Below are 21,239 nucleotides of genomic sequence, written 5' to 3' on the forward strand. Positions count from 1 at the left end.
TTCTTCATCACCGCGAGGAACACTTTCGTTTTGATTTTGTTGTGTCTCGATAAAATTCACCTGATCACCCTTAAGGTTCTATAATAATCTTATGAAACCCCTTTCCTCTCCTCCTCTTCCCTCACTGGCAGTTATTTAGCAGTCAATTTTTTATACTCTGTTGGCGGCGACTCATAGTGCTAGTGTTTTTTATTCTGTCACGCTGTAATAAAGAGAGATTGCGTGATTAATTTGCTTCAAAACTGGAATAATCCGCCACGCGAAATACAAAGTTACGATGATAAAGATAGCAGAGGAAATACCATATCCTGCCTGTTCCACTAGTCCTTTTGCCACCTGGTTTATAAATCTTCCTATTCCTTGTATTAGAAGAAGGAATAGATGTAAAATAGCAGAAACTATCTTTTCAATCACTAGAGCTGCACCAAAACAAATCTCAGATATTATACGAGCTGCCAACGTGAGGATAATTTTTATCACTTCGCGAATCATACCAAATATCTCCTGCAGTAAGGTGTGCAATACTTCTCCAATATAACGCACCAGAAGTAGGTAGAAATTACAGATGAGCAGCACGATGAGATGTCCAATGCGCAAAAGCAATGGTTTGAAAATGGAACGTTCAACGAAAGTGTCAGTTTGTTTCGCTCGTTTTGGCGCCATATCACGCGAATCAAACAGTCGAGATACTCAGTCTATTCTCTCTGCGAATAAATATAAAGACACTTTGAAAGTTCAAAGGAGTCAAAAAATTTCTCAGTAAACTTCCAGAGTCGATTTATGAGCCCTTTCAGAGTGTTCAGAAGCTTGAAATCGCTTCGACGTTTTAAAGAGCGTTCGGCCCTATCGCTCTGGACATTTCGAAGCCAAGCGAGTTTGACGAGCCGAACCCTCGACGTTCTTTCGCTTTCACCGTCATAAATAAGGATAACCCGTACAATCTTGTCTTAACTCAGGCCGTGTAAGTTTTTTAACTGTGAGGATGTCTTCCCAATCGCCGACGAAACTGAAGACGATGCATGGACGCTGAGGTTATGATAATTGAGCGATGTCATCTCAAATTATGCACGTCACGCAAATACATCTGAGAAACAGTATTGATTTACATACGTTGCCAGAATAAGTGGTAGAAAAACTCGGTTTACTTTTTCAATAATCGGTTTCAAAATTGTTCTCATGATAACAAGTCCATCCTGTTCAATAATGGAGGAATATTTCTCGTTTCCCTGGATCCAATAGTTATCGTCACTCATGATACCGCCTGATCGCTAGCATAGACATAATAGTATTACATATGAATAAAGGGGGTAAATTTCTGGAGAAACTGTGGTGCTGCGTCGGTAGGAGAGAATAACAGGGTAATTTAGTATTATCAACTGAGTTGATAAAGTGTTTAAAATCTGATGTTTCGAGCGTTAGCCCTTCGCCAATCGCTCTGAAGAAGGGCTAACGCTCGAAACGTCAAATCATGAACTCTTTACGGTGGCCAATCAAACGTTATCAACTCAGTTGATAATACTAAATTACCACAGTACTACATACATTTTCGGTTTACTTCATAGAACTTTGATACATAATCAATAAATATCTCGTTTAACCACTGATTAGTGATTGAAGAAGGACTTCATGATTCGAATTACAAAGTAAGCAACAGCAAACACGACCACTACAACCGAATAGCCAAGTATTGTAATGATCTGCTGCAATTGGCGAACGAAGAAACGGCTGCCACAGTCTATTGCTTGTAGAATGTTACCAATGACAATGTTCCATAATTCCTCAACGCCACCCAGAATCATTCTCATGGAAGACACTGTTATTTCCTTAGCGAGTCTCAAAATAGTTCGGATGAAACATCGCCACGACTCGGTGAACAGACGGACAGTTCCGCAGAATATAAAGCCAACTATATCTTTGAGAACACATACGATGGCAAGGAATGACCCAACGAAGACTCTTAGACCAGAGAGAATTCCTTTGCACTTGCTGTTACTCCCCTTCACTCTAGTTTCGGTCACACGTTTCATTTTGCTTTGTGTAGTGTTTCTTTCTGGCACATTTTCGAAATCCTTGTTAAAAAAGGTGCGATGTTCAAAGGTCTTTCTCGCGGCTTACTTGTTAAAGCGTGTCTTCGCTTGCAGTTTATTCCCAAGGCGATTCGATGTGGATTGTCGATAAATTCACGAAAGTATGCCAGGTGTTTTGAATGTCCAGTGAAACCACCGCGATGATAAAGGTGTCAAATTTTGGTAGAAGCGATTTCTATTCATTCCAATGTCGAATATCATATACGTGTGTCAGGACTTTATCGGCAAGAACGTCACGAAGTGGAAATAAACATGAAAGTAAAGTGCTGAAAGAAACGTCACGCAATACTCAACAATGCTGTACACCATGTCAGTATCAAAGTCCACCGCCGCTAGTGTGACGATTTTATAAACTACCCTTAATTCGTAAAAAGTGTCGCAATAAATACATGAATGGATAGGTTCATTGATAAATATATATAAATAATAAGATATGGTAGATAGTGATAGAGGTACAATACTTTGACAAAAATGGTGGATAATGGTAAAAAAGGAGCAGGGGGAAACAGCTTGCTAGACGCTGATTGTTGAGACCCTCTGCGTCAGTTAGTGCGAAGGTGACTGAAGGGCTAGTGATATTTAATTTTTTTTTTTAACATCAATTTATTTTTACGAACTAAGACTTGTTATATATTCGATGCATCGTGGCGACGTTGTACCCTTTGTGCTCGAGGGAGGGACAGCAGTAAAGGTTCAGTAAAGTGTGCCGCCGAATTACGAAACTAACATGATCACAAGCAACAGTGCTAAACCACATTCCCTAAATGCCCTTGCAGATTTGGAAGTCATGGCCCAACCAGAGAAAAAGTCAGAGTGATCGAAGGGGGTCTTTCAGCTCAGAAGTAACAAGAGAGCTAACAAACCACAGTGTACTAAAGACATATCACTTTATTAATACATATCTATACAGCATTCTCAGGATTTAAATAGACTATTTACAGCTAAAATATGCGATTCAAGTTACCAAACTACCAATCTGACCAAAAATGCCAAAACACTCTTGCAATGTGGAAACAGATGATAATCTCCTTCATAAATCTTTACCAAATAAAAGCTTAAATTTCTCGCATTAAATATATAAAGAATTTTATTTATAACTATTGACTCTTTTCGCGATGGCCTGATTTCTTTAAAGTACACGACTGAAATGAGAAGTTAGAGTGAAGTGTAACACAGAATAAGGTAATAAATTTTTTGAAAGAGGAATACTCAAAACGAGTGCATTTTTGAACAATATAGTCCCTTTATTCAACGATTGCTGTTGAGGTCATGAATTAAAATCCCAGACTCGCACTCTTTGATCATAAGAAACACTGATGATCCTAGTGGAATCCACATGGATGCAGTTCACATTGTCCTTGTGTCCTTTAAGTGTTTGAATACAGGAACCCCTGAGAAAGAAAAAGAAGCAATCAATAAATTGCGCGATTCATTTAAAGACTAGTCTGTCCGTCTCTCTGTCCAACGGTCCGTCCGCCATTCTATTTACAGTAAGTCAGGCAAACAGAAAGTCATTAATTGAATACGTCAATCAATCAATCAACCAATCAATTAATCAGTCAATCAACCAATTAATCAATCAACCAATCAATCATCCATGACATGAGTATTAATACACAATGAACAACACATTGATTAATTGATGAATAACCAGGGTCCCTCTGTAACATTTGATCAATAACCAGGGTTCCTCTGTTAGACAGCCATGTACCTGAATGGGCCACCCTGACTAAATAAAGTTACCCATCAATTTTACATTTGTTAAAAAAGCAGTCTGGCATGTTAGTTTTGAGTTCCGTGATTGCCAAATTATGTCTTCATTAGTTTCATTAAAATACAAATACCAATTTTAATATGTTTATGCAAAATCTTAATAAGGAAGATAACGATGTGGATTGTCAATTCAAAAACTGTAGAGTTGCTATCGGCACACTTATATGAAACTTACTGTTCAATGTCCCAGTACTTTATCAGACCGTCTTTACCAGCGCTGACTATGAGGCCCGTTTCTTTCTTCCCATTCACCATTATGAACTTCAGTTTAATAGATTCAATCCTGAAAAATCATTAAGAAGTGTGAGGACTGCTGATCACCTTGGGGAAAAAAGTGTGTGGGTTGTGAAACAAGAGTCACATTGGACTAAATCTAAGGAAGCTCGCAATAATCCAAGTTTGAAAGTGTGAGATAGATTTCAGTTTCCTTACACTGTCCAACCTTTATGCATATTAGTCTCAAATTCTGTAAATGCATCTTTTTGATAGCTGTCGATATAATATACATGACGTACCTTCCTTTGTGTCCTTTGAACTCATTTACACAGGCACCTGTCTCAAGGTTCCATAGCGACATCAGCTGTCCCGACCCTACCACTACATGACCCTGCACACAAATTGCAAATTAATGGCAGTTAAAATTTACTGTCGACAATTTATCGAATTATCGATGGGAGGTTGTTGCAGCCATCCTTCAATATGGGTGAAGAAGTCATATATACAGCTAAACGAGTGTGTGGGAGGAGGAGGGGGGGGGTTGGGGGATATTCAAATAAACGAATCCTTTTTTACTCTTTTCTTTATTAAGTTGACTTCCTTGGCGCTAATTATTATCCGTCTTTCTCTAGTTTTAGTATATTACACAGAAGAGGCGAGGATTGAGTTAAATGATGTACAAAGTGGCAATCATTATGTCAAAATGTTGAATTTTCCGAAGAGAATTCATTATACTTTTTTTTCTACATTGTGTTGGAGAGATATTTTTGGAGCCCGGATTATTCAACGAACGTGCATCAGATGCAAAACCATATGTTAGCACTAACCTGATCAAAACTCACAGCAGTCACTGTGGAGCCAGACAGTTGCCCGATGTTGAAGGACAAAAGACAAACTCCTGAAGACACTTCCCACACTCGTACAGTCTACAAAAAAAGCACATAGACTATTGTATTAGACATTAGTTCAAGACTGTTGACTACATTATCTACGTTTAGGGAGCTACGTCATTGTTTGCCCCTTTTGGAAAACTTAGACAAGAGATAGTACATAATTTCTTATCCGCGTTCATCGTCACCATCCTTAACTATAGTCTGAGTCTTACCCCCGGTGTTTATCTACCCTTACGCACAGTTCTCTCCCTGATTTCAGGGATTAACACTTTAGATACTAAGAATGGCTAGCGTCTAATTTCTCCCTAAGGTATTACCACTGAATTTAACATTTTAAAAGAGAAACGGAAATGACCGCCAACTAGAGATATAGATCGCTGTACGAATTCTATGTGTGACAAATATGGGAAACGCATAGAGAACAGTATCGAGAATGCGCATACTGATTTTAAGTCATTGATCCTTTGAGTTGCATTTTCAAATGCTACCAGGCTAGCGTTCAGGGAGCTGCAGACCTGTTATTATCAAAATATCACGAAAATAACTTGGTAAAAAAGACGAATGCGGAGGAGATGGGATGGACACGTCTGTAAAAATTCTTGATATGAATATTTCCATTGCAAAATTAAATTTCGTGGAGATGAAGATCTTTAGTCATTAAGCAAGGAACTTACCCTGTCTCCTGAGCCAGTGAACGCTTTTTTACATTCATTATCCAGATCGACACAGAAAACACAACCATTGTGACCCATCAACGAGAAAAGGAGTTTACACTGACGAATGTTCCAGATTTTGGCCTGAATGAGGAAATAATGTCCATTCATAGGTCAGGTAAAGCGGCAATGCAACAAATTAACCAAAAAGTTAAACTGATAAGTAACCGTACTTCGTATTTCTAAGAGTACTTAATGGAGAACCCTAACAGGTCTGAAACGACTTAAGAGACAAGGGTATGTGTTGTTTACCACTGGGAACTCTCAAGCAAATTTAAGCCCTTACGTGTTTTGCTGTATTATGATTTCTGTTATTTTTTCTTATTTGCGTATATGAACCTCAAGATGGAACAAGACCTGATCGTGTTAATCACCAATACTAATAATGAGGTCTGCATTACAAAAACACTCAGTTAGCTATTGAGAAGCTGATCATTTACTGACCGTTTTGTCGCTTGATCCACTGACAAGGAAATCTCCCTTACGTTCGATGGCCCAGACGGGACCATCATGACTTATTAATATTCTACAACGAAAAATACAACACATAATGATCTGTTATCTCTAACACAACCCTTTCACAAAGAATCTGGGGTTTATCCCGACCTCTCTCACGGTAGCATATTAGCTGAGGCAGTGGATCAAAGAAGGGTCGTAATATTCCAACAGCCAAACATTAATACTCGCCATTTTTCCACTTTTTTAAAAATTGTGTTCTTCTCATTTCCCATTCGCACGTTAAGAAAAAGAAAGAGCAATCTGAGCTTGACTTATGGGAGAGTATGTTGTTGTAGTTTCTTACCTTACACACATATTTGTTCGGAGGCTCCAGAGCTAAAATTGAAGCAAACCAAGAAAACGATTAAATACATACCCCTCCCTATGTTAATACAGGAAAAAAAGAACTTCAACGAGCCTGTCCTTTTCCACAGGCTTGAAGAAAATGCACAAAAGGGGTACATCACACGACTGCTAGGACATTCGGGTCGGGTCTGCCATCCAAATTTTACAATAACTAACTGGCTATGTAGGTTCAGTAGACTGAATATTCTCATTTTCAGGGATGGATTAACAATACACTTACTTTACTTTACATTACTTTCTGTTAAAATTATGTGATCCCTCCGCGAGAATTTCCCAATAAAAACATTTTTGAAGATAAATTGGCTTAAAACAGAAAATCTCACAACATGAGAGCACGTTGACGTTCAAGGAAAATGGGAGTTGTTCACTGTCCTTGATGCATACAATGGTTTCCATTCGGCTTCACCGAATCGACGAGTTTGTGAAGGTTTCGCCCCACTGCAAGTTCGCCCAGTGAAAGAAAAAAGTTTCCCACATTGATTAAACTTTAGAAGGATGATCATTACGCTTGTAACTAAAGCCAGGCAAGTAACGTGCCTTCTGGGCGTACAAGTCGCTCGAGAGGGATTGATCAAGATGAACTTGACCTAATGGTCAAGAGTGCTTTAATGAATGAAGTTAACTGGACTTAAGGAGAGGTAACGAGTTCTATAAATCTTATGCGAACATATGCATAAGTAGAGTCAAGCTAATTACATGAAGACCAGTGTAACATAGTGCATTTGCGTTTCTCGTGCTGTCGCATGTAGGTAAACATGGCTAGGAATTTCCATATTGATAAAATTTTATCATGGTTTCGCAGTAACTCCTCTTGTTGATCGAAAAAAAAAAAGAAACGTAAGTAGGCTTTGCCGTAAGGAAAAGAGTTGAAAGATTTGGGGGCAAATTGGTTGAAGTGGGGGTGAACTTAATATTTTTGATGGGGCGACCTCGTCATACTGAGGGGGAAACTTCCAGATACCGAACGACGCCTTCCATAAAACAAAAGAACCAGACAATCAATGTCTTTCTTTTACATGGCCTTAATGACGGAGTCCATTGTTTCGAGTACAGGACTACTTCTCATTCCTTTCCCATTTCACTCAAAGTACTCACCCGAATAGTTTTGTCGTATGATCCACTTATCAGAATAGAACTTGACAAGAACCGCAAACTCCAAATACCACGCTGTCAATGGTAAAATAACAAATAAACTACTTTCAGTATACGAGGATTCTTTAAAGCAAATTTCAAGAGAAAATAAACTACGGGTATTGAAAAGGTGTGATGGTGTTATCATCTAACGAGAACAGCCTATAGCATGACAAACTACTTCTGGGCTGTATTGTGCAGGCAGGTAACCTGATAAAAGCTTTACGATAATAATAACGATAAGGTTTTATAACAATAAGTTGGGCAAAGCACCAAGGTCAACAAAGATAATTGTTAAGTTCTCCATCCTTTCCAAAAAAAAAGAAAAAAGATGGAACAACAACTGTGAAAGTCACAACAAAGACGATAGTAACGAAAAAAGTTGCAAAAACAATAAACAGCAACCAACCCAATTGAACATTTACGTTTTTTATGACTCGCAACAAATATAAAATTACTCTTTTACCGTATGTCCTTGGAATGTCAGAAGCAATGTACCACTTTTGGCATCCCAGATTCTGTAGAAAAAAACAAATAACTAAAACAAAGCAAACATAGAAAAGCTTTCTTATTAACGTAAAACAAAACAAATTTACGAGTGAGAAGCTCACGAGAAACACAATCACTGAGAACACATACATGTTGAAAAAGTACACAAGAAAGTAAAAACTGGTGATTCTCTCACTTTATCGTTCTATCCAAACTTCCGGTCGCAACGTAGTTCTTGTAAGCACACACGGAAAGTACGCTGAAAGATGAAAACAATCTCAAATACTGCGCGAATGTTCTAGAATGTAGTAAAAGTCGGCCTTTTGTTCCACTTAGTACGACCCATCCACTCGCCACTAAGAGGTAAAAACCTTGGAAAAAAAACCCAACACTTACTTGTGGGTGTGGCCACTCATGTCAGTCACTTTGCAGCGGCCATTTGCCCAGTTTCGCTTCAGGTTAAGATTTTCTCTAAAGATGTCCTTCCATACAGCTGGAGTACTCAGTGGCACACCTTGAATGGAAAATGACGTTTAAAAATCAATTAACTTCAGAGATTTTTCAATTACCACATCAGTGAGCTCAGTTGAAAGAAGATTTTGCACTCACCAACATAAGTTTCTTGACATTTTGCTTTCCAGAGCTCATCTTTAGACGCAAGACGACGCCAGGTTTTACTCACCTTCATTCAAAATGGAAATATTTTTTAGTGTATTACAAAGAATGCAAAGCTATTATCAATACTATAACTATATGCTGCCTGTAATGAATTTAACATTAGGGGCCTATTTTATTTTTCCTGATGTTTACATTTATGCACGACTTAATCACCATTCTAGAAAAGTGATTTTAGAGAGTCAGGGTTGATGAAAACGATAAAAATAACACCATCATAAACAGAAAAAAATTGGGGTACAACGACAGGTATGCTAACTCAGCTCTTACCTGACAAACAACTAGAAGTTCCTTTGGAACAAGAAAAGAAAAAATGCGAATAGCTAACTGCTCTGGGAGCATGGCTATAAAATCTCGATACTGTTTAACCTGAAAGAAAGAAAAATATTTTAAATTCATATCACGTAGAGAGAGAGAGGTAGATAATTGAAGCTTGTTGCCACAATTCGGTTACGACAAAATTTAACTTTAATTTGCCTCTCGATTTAACTTTAATTTGCCACTCTATTGCGAGTGAAAATGTTTATTTATTGTGTACCTAACAAACCGTAATGATAATCAAAAATTACGATTTCAAGACATATTTTGTGTAGTGCACAAGTCGCACACAAAGCTAAATTAACTTACAGCGAGAAGTCCGGAAAGAAAGTAAAGTTCGCTAGGCGCAAGAACCCTCAAGAACAGCTGAAGAAATTCATTCTTTTGCCAACCTATAGTTAAAGAGAGGTGAAATACACAATAAGTGGTGTTTACTGTTGACCAGCCATCCATAATTGCCATCCATAATGGCTCAATGGCAGAGTAGAGGGGAGAAAAAGAAGGAATAGGGAAAGGAAAGAGGGAGGGAGGGGGGGGAAGGAAAGAGGGAGGGAGGGGGGGAAAGGAAAGAGGAGGGAGGGGGGAAAGGAATTCCCTTTTTCCGCTCTCTTTCCTCGTCCTTGTCCCTGACTCCATCATCTTTCTCTGTTTACGTCTGCCTACAGGTAATCAAACTGTTTTAAGTTCAACTGACTGTAGCGTGTCCTTACCGCTCCACTGTTGCTCAAACCACTGAACAAGACACTGAGCATTCTCTGGTAATGAAATCAAATTCCACGCTGAGTTTGGACCTTGTTCAGTTTTGGTACGGTGCTGAGAAAGAACGAAAATAAAAACATGATAGTGAGACAGGAACATGCTCCTGAGTGAGAGGAAAACAAAGCAAGGAATCCACAAGTCGAAGCAATGAAGATTATTTTGCACTTGGAAAAGGTTTGCAACTCAAGGAACTTCAGTTCCCAGGTCAGCTTTCCTAACCTTTCTCTGCGAACCATTTCATCCTGGGTCGAAAGAACTTCTGTAGGAGTACATTGTCTCTTCTTGGAACATAACAGAATTAAACTGGCCGCTTTGTCTCCATGTACGCGCCGGTTCAACTCTTGCCTACTTGTCTAATCACTTCCTGTACAGTCTGGTAATGAGATAAAATTTTACTTACATGCAGCACATGCCTCTGCTGACCGACCAGAGATTTTGCCGTGTGAGACACATTGGGGCAAGACTTCGATTTATACAATCTTTGCCTGAGAAGGTTGAAAATAAAATTAGAGTCTAACCATGTACAGCGTATGTGACGGTCAGTGATGTTTAATAACAACTGTAAATCGTGCTCTAGAGTGCACTTTCATTTAACCATTAGGAAACAATACACTTTGCCAACTCTTTGTTTGTATAGCTACATGTAAAGAAAGATAAAGGAGGGGTCGAGTTTTCTTTCGTCAGACATTGCACACTGCTAGACTGAGGATCAATCTGATACAGAGAGGTCAATTTACTTTCATAATAAAAGGCATACACCAGTTGATCGCGTTTCAAAGGAGATACTAATTTACTAACTCATGCATACAGGCGGGAGAACATATCCTGTCTTGGATGCCGACAAAAATCAGAATAGAAATACACCATGTATGCCACAGAACGAAAGTTAGGCGAGCGATGCGCACGACAATTTCCGAAATAGTGGGGTAAACATACGTGTATCTCTTGGGAAATGCTAGCTCAATTGCTAACCCTACTTACATGTACGTATATTGAAAAAGAAATACGACCACCAGTTGATTTTGCTTGATCGTAATGGAAAAACCTTACTCCACCTACCATGACGTAACGTCGTCAGCCTTTCTCCCACTATCCATTGCAGCATTGTTGATTACATCCTTCTTGTACTCATTCTGCATGTGGCGTCGCACAGCATGTTGGGAAGAAGTTTTGGTAGCCCCACAAGGTGGTGCTGAGCGACTTCCTGTAAATCTTGATAGAGATCGCTTTTGACCTCCAACACTTGAAATTCCTGGTAATTTAACTCCAAAATAGGTTGTTTTCGATTTCCATGAACCTCTGGACTCTACTCTCTCGGGAGAACTGCATAACAAAGAGATAAAATGCATTTCATGTAGGCAACCTTTTTAAGGGAATTTGAGAGAACATTCACAATGGCCATAGGGCCAATACTGTTGATTGGAGCAATAACTTTTTCTGCTCGTTTTCTCAATGTTACATAATACTGATTACATATTTAGCTTTTCGATACCAAACTGAGACTTGCTGGAGGTTTTCAAGGACGCAGCAGCCTTAGATGCCACGTTATCCTGTGGGCCATTAAGGATTTTTGGTAAATTGGCAACATCGCTTCTGATAGAATTTTCAACAGAAGAGTGTCGCTTACCAGCTCGACCGCCTCCTAAATGCTAGAGAGCCTGTTCGCCTGGTGCTTTTCATGGACCGAGAAGATCAATTTCTTCATAAATTCTCGTCAACGGACATCCCGGTTCTCGCCTCGTTTAAGTGATTATTTCCCGAATCCCGCTCTTTAAAATCGCCAATTCCCATGTTCCGTCCATGATACCAATCCCGCATCTCACTCCCTTCTTACTCGAAATTCCCAGATCCCGGCCTTCAAATATGCCGAAAAACCTATTGAGGAGCCTCAACTTTATTCTGTAGTGTTGTTCCCAGAAAGATGAACGATTCCCGTCTAGACCTTTCCTTCATATCTCGTCGAAGCTTTGCTTTTAGCGACTGTATTAAAGTTGAAATGTTCCTGACAGTTTTTGATAAAGGTGAGGCCCTTGGCTGGATTCAGGTTAAGAAACACCTAGCCAATGGTCGCAGGGGACAGACAGGAAAACAAATTTTCATTTAGATTGTTACCGTAAAACAACAGTGATAAATTAATGTTTCCTACCGGAGGCATTTTTATTGAGTGTTTGAAGTATTTACTCACGGTGTTCTCTTCGTTTGTCGCGATGGTGACGCAAGGGAAGGACTCTTCACAATTGGTAAAACAGCAGTTGATGTCCAGGCTTTCACCTCTTCCTATGAGATTGAACAGTAGCAAAAATTACTGAAACGATGTGCAAAACATTAGGCGAGAAGAAGAGGTGAAATATTTTCTAAACTTATACGAGGGTCAGCAGTCCTTTGGTGCTACCAGGTACGATGCAATTTATATCAATGTACATGTTCATCTGTTTGTGAAGATGAGAACAAAGGTTTATGATGGAGAGAAAGAAAAACAAAAAAACGAAAACAAAAACAAATGTATGGTACGGTTCACAACTGTGAAGTGATCACAAACTACTTGAATTAATTTAAGGGGGAGAGTTCTAGCCGCCATTTTTTTCCAGACATTTCCCATAATTCCCTTCCAAAAGAGACACCAGAAGGTACCGTACATGCCGTACATTGACAGCTGAGGGCCATTGAGCACGAGTCCGTCGTTAACTAAACAACAACAACGACAAAAAGCAACTGAATGAAAGTTCCTGGAAATTCGATTCTTTCGTGTTAATTGAAAGACATCCGATAGCTTCGGCTAAGAAATTAACCGTTCATAAGGTCAGTTTCTTGTTTCATACACCTGTAAGTATAAAAACCCCCTTTGTTTAAGTTTGAAATGACCTCAACAAGCTATTGATATTACGATATTTTCATACTGCGTCTGACTGCATTTTTCTTTAAAATGAAGTTACGCAAAGTGTCTCTTACTTCATCGTGAAGGATGGCACTCTCCACCCGGTGAAGCTTCCATGCCTAAGTAAATGAAGAGGAAATGTGAGAGTGGAAAAAATTAAATGAATGTTGGAGATCCTCTTTAAAACTTTCAGTTTGAGTCAGAAGAACTTGAAACCTATTTTTAAGCTGAGGACTTGAGCAGTAACATTTCGTTAAAAAAAAACCTGAAATCTCAAAAAATAATTCCTTATTACAATTACTCGTTCAATACTCTTTAACAAACCTCTAAGTATATGTCATGAGGCAAGTGAAATGATTTTCAATTGATCAACATTGAAATTGATGAAATGAAAGCTTTAAAAGTTTACGGTCAAAATTGGACAAAAGAATTATCTGACCAAATCCTTGTAATAAAAAGAGAAAAAGAAAAAAACAAATTCAATCTGTTAGTTTATATTCATTTTTTTTTTCTGTTTTGTTTATTTGGAATAATTTAATTTTCACCCAGAGGGTAGTAAAAGCAAGACATTCCAGACCTTGGATTGAGATTGGGAGATAATCTTAAAACTTTGATTCACCTAAGGAGTCGGAATAGGTACATCTGTAAATTTTTTTTGTTTGCATGTAGATGGTTAAATCTCAGGTCAATATGTAACTAATAGAAGAGATGAGATGCAAAAGAAAAAAAAAAACAACAACAGCATACTCTGTATCTTGGCTTCCCAAGTTTTTTATGAACTTCTCTACACAGTGGTGTTGACACAGGGCTGAATGAACTTCTTGGAAATGCATTCAGTGAACTGTACATAAAGTCTCTGTGTAATGTTGGCTCAACCACCTTACAATGAAAAAAGAAATATATTAAACAATTTGGTTATCCTAACTTGAAACAATTCTTTATCTGATAATCAAATTCAAATATTTCACACAATATAACTGTACAATATTTGTCTCATTGTTCATTTTTTTTCTTCAATCTGTTAATCTTTCAACCATTTTAAATGCTATATTTAGTACAGAATTGAATTATAAAATTTCAATTATTATCTTACTGTCCAAAGGAACGTGATCTGTTCTTGATCACAGCGTGGAAGAAGGAGATCAATCACACTGCGTCTCTGCAACAAAGTTTAAGAAGGTAAATTAAGTTATTAGAATATTTTCTCTCTCTTTCTACTGTCAAACTGAGAAAACCATGAACACCCTAAATTTGTCTGCAATGTTTGTGTTTTGACCAATCACGTGAAAGATCAGGACATGTTTTAAGTAAACCACAAAACCAAAACTTGATTAGTGTTGCACCATATGATATTTCATGTCTGATTAGCTTATTTTCCTTGATTCAATCCCATTAGAGCAAGACATCATACGTTTACAGTCTTCTGAGTATCACACAGAGCTTATTGTTTTTCAACAAATTTCATGAGGCATTTTAATAAAGAAGAGATGAAATAACACTTGATAGAGACAAGGGTTTTATTATTTTATAATTTGTTCAGGGGTATGATAGCTACCTTAAGTTTATAAGTACGAATAGAATGCTTTTTTGTGTTTCATTTCACATTTTACCAATATTATTATTGCAGATAATAATAGCCATGTTTATCTACTGATATAGAACATGCTCTTTGCCATTGCTCATCACTCTAAAATTGGAGTTTTGGGGGAAATTATAATTATTTGCTATGTCATCTCTATTCTCTAACTGGTTCAGGATTCTGTAATCTTTTCCACAGGTGCATTTTTAGAAAAATGAGAGTTGCTTGAAGCACTAATCTTTTTCATCGGGCACTAGAAACTGTTCGGGTAAGGCATAAGCTGGTATGAGATCAACGTTTTTGATCCGCAGTTGACATTGTTGGCAGCTTTACTGGTACTTGATAGCTCTTAAACATCTAACATGGTCATTTTCAAATTTTGTTTTGTATTTTATTTGCCTATTCATTGTCTCCATACAGAAGCGTTATAACCTTCAGGTATATGGTTCTGGTTCTACATGAAGAATTACAATAACACCTATCATTCTGTGCATTCTGAACTATTGTCTCTCAGATTATCCTTATAATCCCCTTTTTGAAATTTTAATGTTGGAGGGAAAATTAATTAACGTAGTATTTTTCCAATTCTAAAATTTTGTCTTGAGGAAACCTAGCAGCACTGTGCAGCAACAATATTTAATTAGCGGAAATGGACTATACTTGGCATACTTGAAAATAAGCTGAAACTGAGTAACGCGAGAGAATTTTAATTATAGAAAAGATAAACAAATTAGGAATTAGAAAGAGACCTCAAGAGTAAGTTCCATGCGAAAAATTAGCACAAATGTTAAAATTGCCGGTATCTAGTAGGAAAGCGAGCTACTGTTTCCGACAACATTGTACAAGGCCAGGATAAAAAGAAAAACAAATGCCCTCCCGAGGTAAAACTTATTCCCGATCGCACCATGCGAGTAACACCAATTTAACACCATTGCATCAACGATTAGACCAACATCTCTAATTACCTTCCATTTTGCCAAAAAAGAACGGTTGTGATGACTCAGACCACATTTTAAATCGAGCAAAATTACAATATGAAGTATGAAGCACTCTCTTCAGACGAAAAAAGCTGCTTAAATACAAAGCATTAAAGCAAACGCAAAAGTGAATAACGGCATGATATTGAGTAAACAAATGCATCATTTTCCGTATGCATTCATAACTAATAGACAGCGACTTGTTCGATCACGATCGACAAGTTTCACTCTACACGTTAAATTACACTTATCTCACCACTTGATCACTCCATTTCTCCATCCACTGACACAGATAATCTAACTGCTGTTCATACTCGAGTGTACTGAGAGGCCTGTGTTTAGCAAAACCGTTTAACATGACTGCTATAATTGACTCCACGAGAAGCGCGCTGTCGTCTCGTGTTCGATTTCGATAACCTGTTCCATTTCGCCACTTCCACTTGCGCTTCTTTCGGTAAAATTAATTTCTTACAGACGAAAATGGCCAGCTAGGGCATCTAGGTACCCAAGTGTATCAAAGAATGCCACTTTTGGTCGGTCATCAGCCTACTGCAGAAAGACTGACTGGTTGCCAACCGCATTTGTTGCTATCGATATTCGACTCAGTAGTCCTACTAATTATGTTAATGTATTCAGAGGCTATATTAATTTCCGGCGGAACTACAGCTACTACGGGGCTAGGCTTCACTTACAGAGAATCTAATCTGAACTTTTATACTAAAATATATTCCGCGATGAATAACATATGTCATGTAGCAAAATCAGATGAAACATGCATAGAAGATCAGTGAATTTTCCTAGGGTTTTTATTTCGTAAGGATGGAATTTTAATCGTGGCGGGTGTCCGGGTGGTAATGGATTTGGTCTGTGAACTAGAATAACAACTCTTTCACAACAAAAACAAATGTTTGAAGAGCCCAATTTCTACACCAGGCATTAGTGTAGTACTACAGCAATGCCAGAGTATCATCAATACAACTGAATGAAGAAGGGAAACTATGCTATCTATGTGTGTGGTTGTACATTACTACGACAGTTGTTGTAAACTTAAAGTACTTTTGGTCCCTCAAACCTTATTGAATATCATAAAAAAAAACTCACAGCTTGGAGCCATGCTACGTCCTCTCTGATCGTAGGTGTGACACCTCAGTGATTGTTAACCAAAACCAATCAGTTGCTTAAATTTAATATCTTCTCTGCCCACATATCTCAGCGAGCATAACTTTGTTACTGGCCTGTGTCAGTTTAGGGTTACAAGTACGCATGGATCGTACAGTCGTGACTGTGTCAGAAATGAGAAAATCGGACGGAAAGTTCAGCTTGTTGCACATATTTGTTTATAGTCAATCTAGCTTACCCTAGCACACAGGAGGCAATAAGTGTGATAACCATGGACTTCTCGTGCTGAAATAATATAAATGTTATCTGAACGTGCAATGGGAGATCGGCTTCTTTCTTAAAACTGGCGACTTCATTCAATTTTGTCAGCGGAGTTTTACTAATTATCAGCGCAATTTAAGAGCGGATAGGTTGTTGTCCATCATTTCGTCAGACTCTGAAGATCCTTGGAATGTCCTAGTTGAAGCTTGCTGCATGATGAACCACAGCTATTTTGCTGGTCTGTTGGAGAATTATCGCAAACGGATGAAGATGGATCCAAGTGTTTTGTCCATCCGAAAAGCGTTATACGACAGCTATAAAAACGAATCTTTTAAACTAAGAGAGCGGCAACGACAAGAAATGGCCAAGCAAAGGCGAGACCAAATGGAAACTGATCGAATTTTTCAAAACAGGCTGAAGGAAATCAAAGAGAAAGAGAAGGAAATTGGTAAACGCTATGCGCACCTGAGAAAATTGCCAACAGAAAACGAGGTACTTCGATACACAGAGCCACATAAAGAGAAAGAAAACTCCACGCGACAAAAGCTGTTGATTTTACCGCCGTTGAATGGTTTGGAAGTAAATTCAGAAAATGGAAAGGATTTATATCTCAGTGAAAATCAATTAATTCGAGATGCAAGGCGGGTCAACAAGCCACGTCATTCTGCGGAAACGAAACTGTGCCATCAATACAGCAACAAATGTAGAGTCTTCCCGCAGAAACAGAAAAGCAATGGGCCGTTATCACCCCAGACGAACAGTAGATATACTGAGAATCTACTCAACTATTATAAGAGTCCAAAAGGTTTACAAAGCTTCGAGAAATCGTTCTCATCAACTCAGGTAGCTAACAAGAAGACCAACATATGTACTCTCACGTTGGAAGAACAAAGTAGCTACACAGGCAACAAGGGGGATTTTCACATTTATTCACCGGATTACGACATTCTGGTAATAGAACACGAAGAGGATAGATCCTCCCACGCAGAATTTTAGTGTAAAATAATAATTTAGCGACATTGTTGCAACGACCTCCTATTTTAAGTGTTCCACAAATAATGCAGGGTGAAAATTAATTAATATTCTGTCTTAAGTAACCAGTTACTTTGAAAAAGAATGGCTTTAAATTTAACTGTTTGAGTAAATTTAGTTTTTTGTTTAATAATATATGATTACCGTCTCTGTTAACGCCATGAATGATTTAAAAGACACACTTAAACTAACGAAACAAAAACAAAATAAAACTTATACGTATTTCGAGTCTGCATAGCTCTCAACTGTTATCTAATTCACTATTATGACAGCGATTTTATGCAATTCACATATAGTAAGTAAACTTTAATAGTGCAAATTATGATCCAGTTTCGAAATTAATCCGAGTTTTCTTTGGTTTTTTTTTTCTTCGTTCTATGATTGGTCCTGAAATCTAGCACCACTTTCTCAACCCATGAGATTTAAACGAAGGCAATCGCGACTTTTTGTTTTTACTTTGAATTTTCATCGGCTCCTTGTGACATTTTCCTTTCCTCTGCTTGGCTGTCGTGAATACTCGAGTTTGGTTTATGACACTCAATCGAAACATGCTCCAAAGACGACGGGAAAAAAAAAAAAAAGAAGACGGCTGTACCGGTGAAGAACGAGCTCCGAGTGAGTGCTTATAACTGATGAGCTCTGGTTCCATGTGAATAACCAGAGAAAGAAGGAAGACCCCTTACTTCGCTTATAGACTCAATAATCACGTAAAAGAAAAAAAACAAAGAAACAAAATATTACGCAGAGAACTATGCTTTTTAAGTGGCTAGACATATCGTAAACCGAAGTTTCATTAGCGATAATAATGCGAAGCATTTTAATTACAGTTTTGCGTTTCATTGTGCTAAAATTTCATCAGTATACGCACAACGGGGGAAGTATATTTTCTTCTAAAAAGCAAGACCGTACATTAACTTATCTCAAACTGAAAAGGAAGGAAGATGAATTGTTATGCAAAATTACATAGACATTATCCTCACAGAATGTTGTTTTTAGATCGATCCGATTCTCACCCGGTTACAAAATGTCCCACGATTGATACTTTTCTATTTCAAATTAAGAAATGGCAAGATAATTTCAATTTCTTGGATATGAGTTTTGAGTCCTTGAACTGTTTTTCTTGATGTAGCGCAAAAGACGTTTTAAGAATTTGATTTAAGTTGCTAAGAGTTACGGTGGTCATTTCATAGTTGTTTGCTAGTAGACAAAGATCATTAGCCTCCAGGGACTCGAATAAAAAAGTGCCAACTAACATTAACTTAGATCGTAATTTGTATGTCAAAGAGCCAAACAGGCTGATATCCCACAGAGGCGGGACGACACATGTAAACAAGTATGCATAAGTATTTTTAGTTTGCTTTGATTAAGAAAGAATTTTAACAAAACAGCAGCATCATCCCATCAAAAAAGATGCTTTTGAATCTTGGATCCAAGTTTGGGGGTGGAAGGATATTCCCTTGTTGATGATCGAGATCAGTTCGGCGTCTATTGCTTTCTGCTTAGTGTTGATCCTGGTTGGTTTACTTCTTGTGGTATTGTACTTCTGTGAATTTGGCCCGCGGGGTCGCGGAGAGATGATGGAAGATTCCTACTCCAATGTTTTAACTACTGTTGTGGAAGAAAATTGTAACAAATCAAAGTTCATGACCAGGTGGGAAGTGCCCTGGCCTCTTCGTGAAGCAACCAGGAAAAACAACAATGAAACAAACGATGCAGTGATTGAAAACTGCGAAAGGAGGGGAGGATGTAGAACCTATTCGACAGACACACATTATGAGAATGACTCAGAAATTAGCCAACCTGACAGAATATACACGAGATTTCATGGGTTGACGACTTAATTTTATTTTAAATGGACATAAAACTTGTTTGTGCGTATTTCATTGGGATGATATTGGAACGCCAGTGCATAAATCAGCACAGTACGCAAAGCAATAAAGCTAATCATCCTACCTGATATTGAAGCTCTTTAAGCAGCATATTCATGTTCTAAGAGAGCCATGTAATTTGGACAAGATGCTAATTATGACCTTTCTACGTAGTCAACTTGCAATTGAGCGACATCATCGCGAAACTTAAAGTTGGTTTTCTTTGAAGTAAACAAATGAGACAAAGCAATATACATGTAGTAGGGAATGCCTTCCATAGAAGTTGAAACCAAAGGATTTGTCGAGCACACAAAACAAGTTATACTGAGTCAAGAAAGCATGAACTACTCACGGTCTCTTGAATGAATACAAGACGCTGTTTTGTTTTGGAACAGGGTACCAGGGCACCATGTTCACTCTCGTTAGTTTTTCCTTTTTTTTTTTTTTTATCAACGCATGGTTCTGCTTTGCAATTTTGACCTGTATATGTTAATTAGAACATCTTTCCTTTGAATCCATCTGATAATTGTGTCAACTTCTCTATGCTTTCGCGGAGTATTTGCTTCACACTTGCAATGCATTTTAGTATTAAGTTTTTCTTGAAGAAGAGCACAGCCATCAAGATGGTAACAGATTGACCGACTGATCACTGTCAATCTGTTAGGTCAGGCGTTCGATCGGTCAGTCAGTGGTACAGTCAGTTAGTAATAAAGTGTGGCATTCAGACAGTCAGTCAGCCTGTCAAAAGTTGACGTTAAAGTTGTGATTAGCGAAGTTTATAACAAGTAGGGAACACCATGAGCCCTCAAATGTATGAGTTTAAAATGTTTACATATCTTTACAAAAAGTGTTCGTAGGCAAAATCAGTGGCCATATTAGTTGCAGATACTAAGTGCAGCTAATTAATATCTCACAGCTTCTTACCCATTGTTACTAGATATGCTGATACATATTTCTACGTTTTTTAGTGTGAATTAGAAAGATCTCGAGACCGTAGAAAGTGTTTCAGTGAGAGGTGAAGGTTGTTCTGAAGCTTTAGGCCACCCTAAAGTGGGTTTAAATTGCATAAGAAACAAAATCAGTTTTCGAGCATTTCGACGCAATTTGGTAGTTTAGAAATTTTATAAAAATCTAGTTGCGAGAGCAGCTCTGAAAAATAAGAAATGAGCGAGTAGATCGGAATCATTGGGTGTCGAGAAAGGAGATACGTCAAGCATGTCATGTTCGTCATGTCCCAAGCCCTAGCTAGTTAGCTCTTGCTCGCCGGCACGTCTTTATTTCGTGCGGGCCTCGAGCGGCCAAGAGCATTGCTTCAGTAGTCCTTGATCTTGTACTCTGATTGTCCTGGTGAGCGGGAGAGTCAGGTTAAGAGCTGTTTGTCAGTCCAGTGAATTAAATACAGTTCGTGTAAACTGATTGGTCGGGTTTGTCGTGATTGGCCAGTATTGATCAGCACAGACGGAACCAAAACAAAACCACCCTAATAAGTCTCACCTTCCTCTTTTTCAAAAGGAAAGAGGAGAGGAAGCGGGCGTGGGGGAATGGTAAATGTAATTTCAGGGACATTTTCCCTCGGAGAGCACATTTCCAAGAAGATTCTGTTACCACTA

The 21,239-nt window shown here is 38.2% G+C and overlaps 1 protein-coding gene across 2 annotated transcripts; it reads right to left on the reverse strand.

Annotated features, from left to right (window-relative positions):
* Positions 1-2,955: 2,955 nt before the first annotated feature.
* LOC113674773 (uncharacterized) lies at positions 2,956-15,956 on the reverse strand. 2 transcript variants are annotated; one of them, XM_027191269.2, is made up of 22 exons: positions 15,606-15,956; positions 13,887-13,952; positions 13,541-13,672; positions 12,868-12,912; positions 12,104-12,195; positions 10,978-11,241; positions 10,319-10,403; positions 9,870-9,972; positions 9,469-9,551; positions 9,112-9,210; positions 8,776-8,848; positions 8,563-8,680; positions 8,363-8,425; positions 8,144-8,195; positions 7,642-7,713; positions 6,485-6,516; positions 6,127-6,208; positions 5,644-5,766; positions 4,904-5,002; positions 4,376-4,467; positions 4,036-4,143; positions 2,956-3,478 (listed from the first exon to the last, which is right to left on the reverse strand). In XM_027191269.2, the coding sequence occupies exons 1-22, from the start codon at positions 15,705-15,707 to the stop codon at positions 3,355-3,357; spliced, it is 2,109 nt and encodes a 702-aa protein (XP_027047070.2). In that variant the 5' UTR covers positions 15,708-15,956; the 3' UTR covers positions 2,956-3,354. The 2 variants fall into 2 exon arrangements, with proteins under 2 accessions (XP_027047070.2, XP_089053821.1); XM_089197695.1 differs by having other exon boundaries at positions 11,546-12,195; positions 15,606-15,951.
* Between the last annotated feature and the right edge of the window lie 5,283 nt (positions 15,957-21,239).

Source organism: Pocillopora damicornis, chromosome 2 (genome assembly GCF_964200805.1).
Source record: "Pocillopora damicornis chromosome 2, jaPocDami1.2, whole genome shotgun sequence".
NCBI lineage: Eukaryota > Metazoa > Cnidaria > Anthozoa > Scleractinia > Pocilloporidae > Pocillopora > Pocillopora damicornis.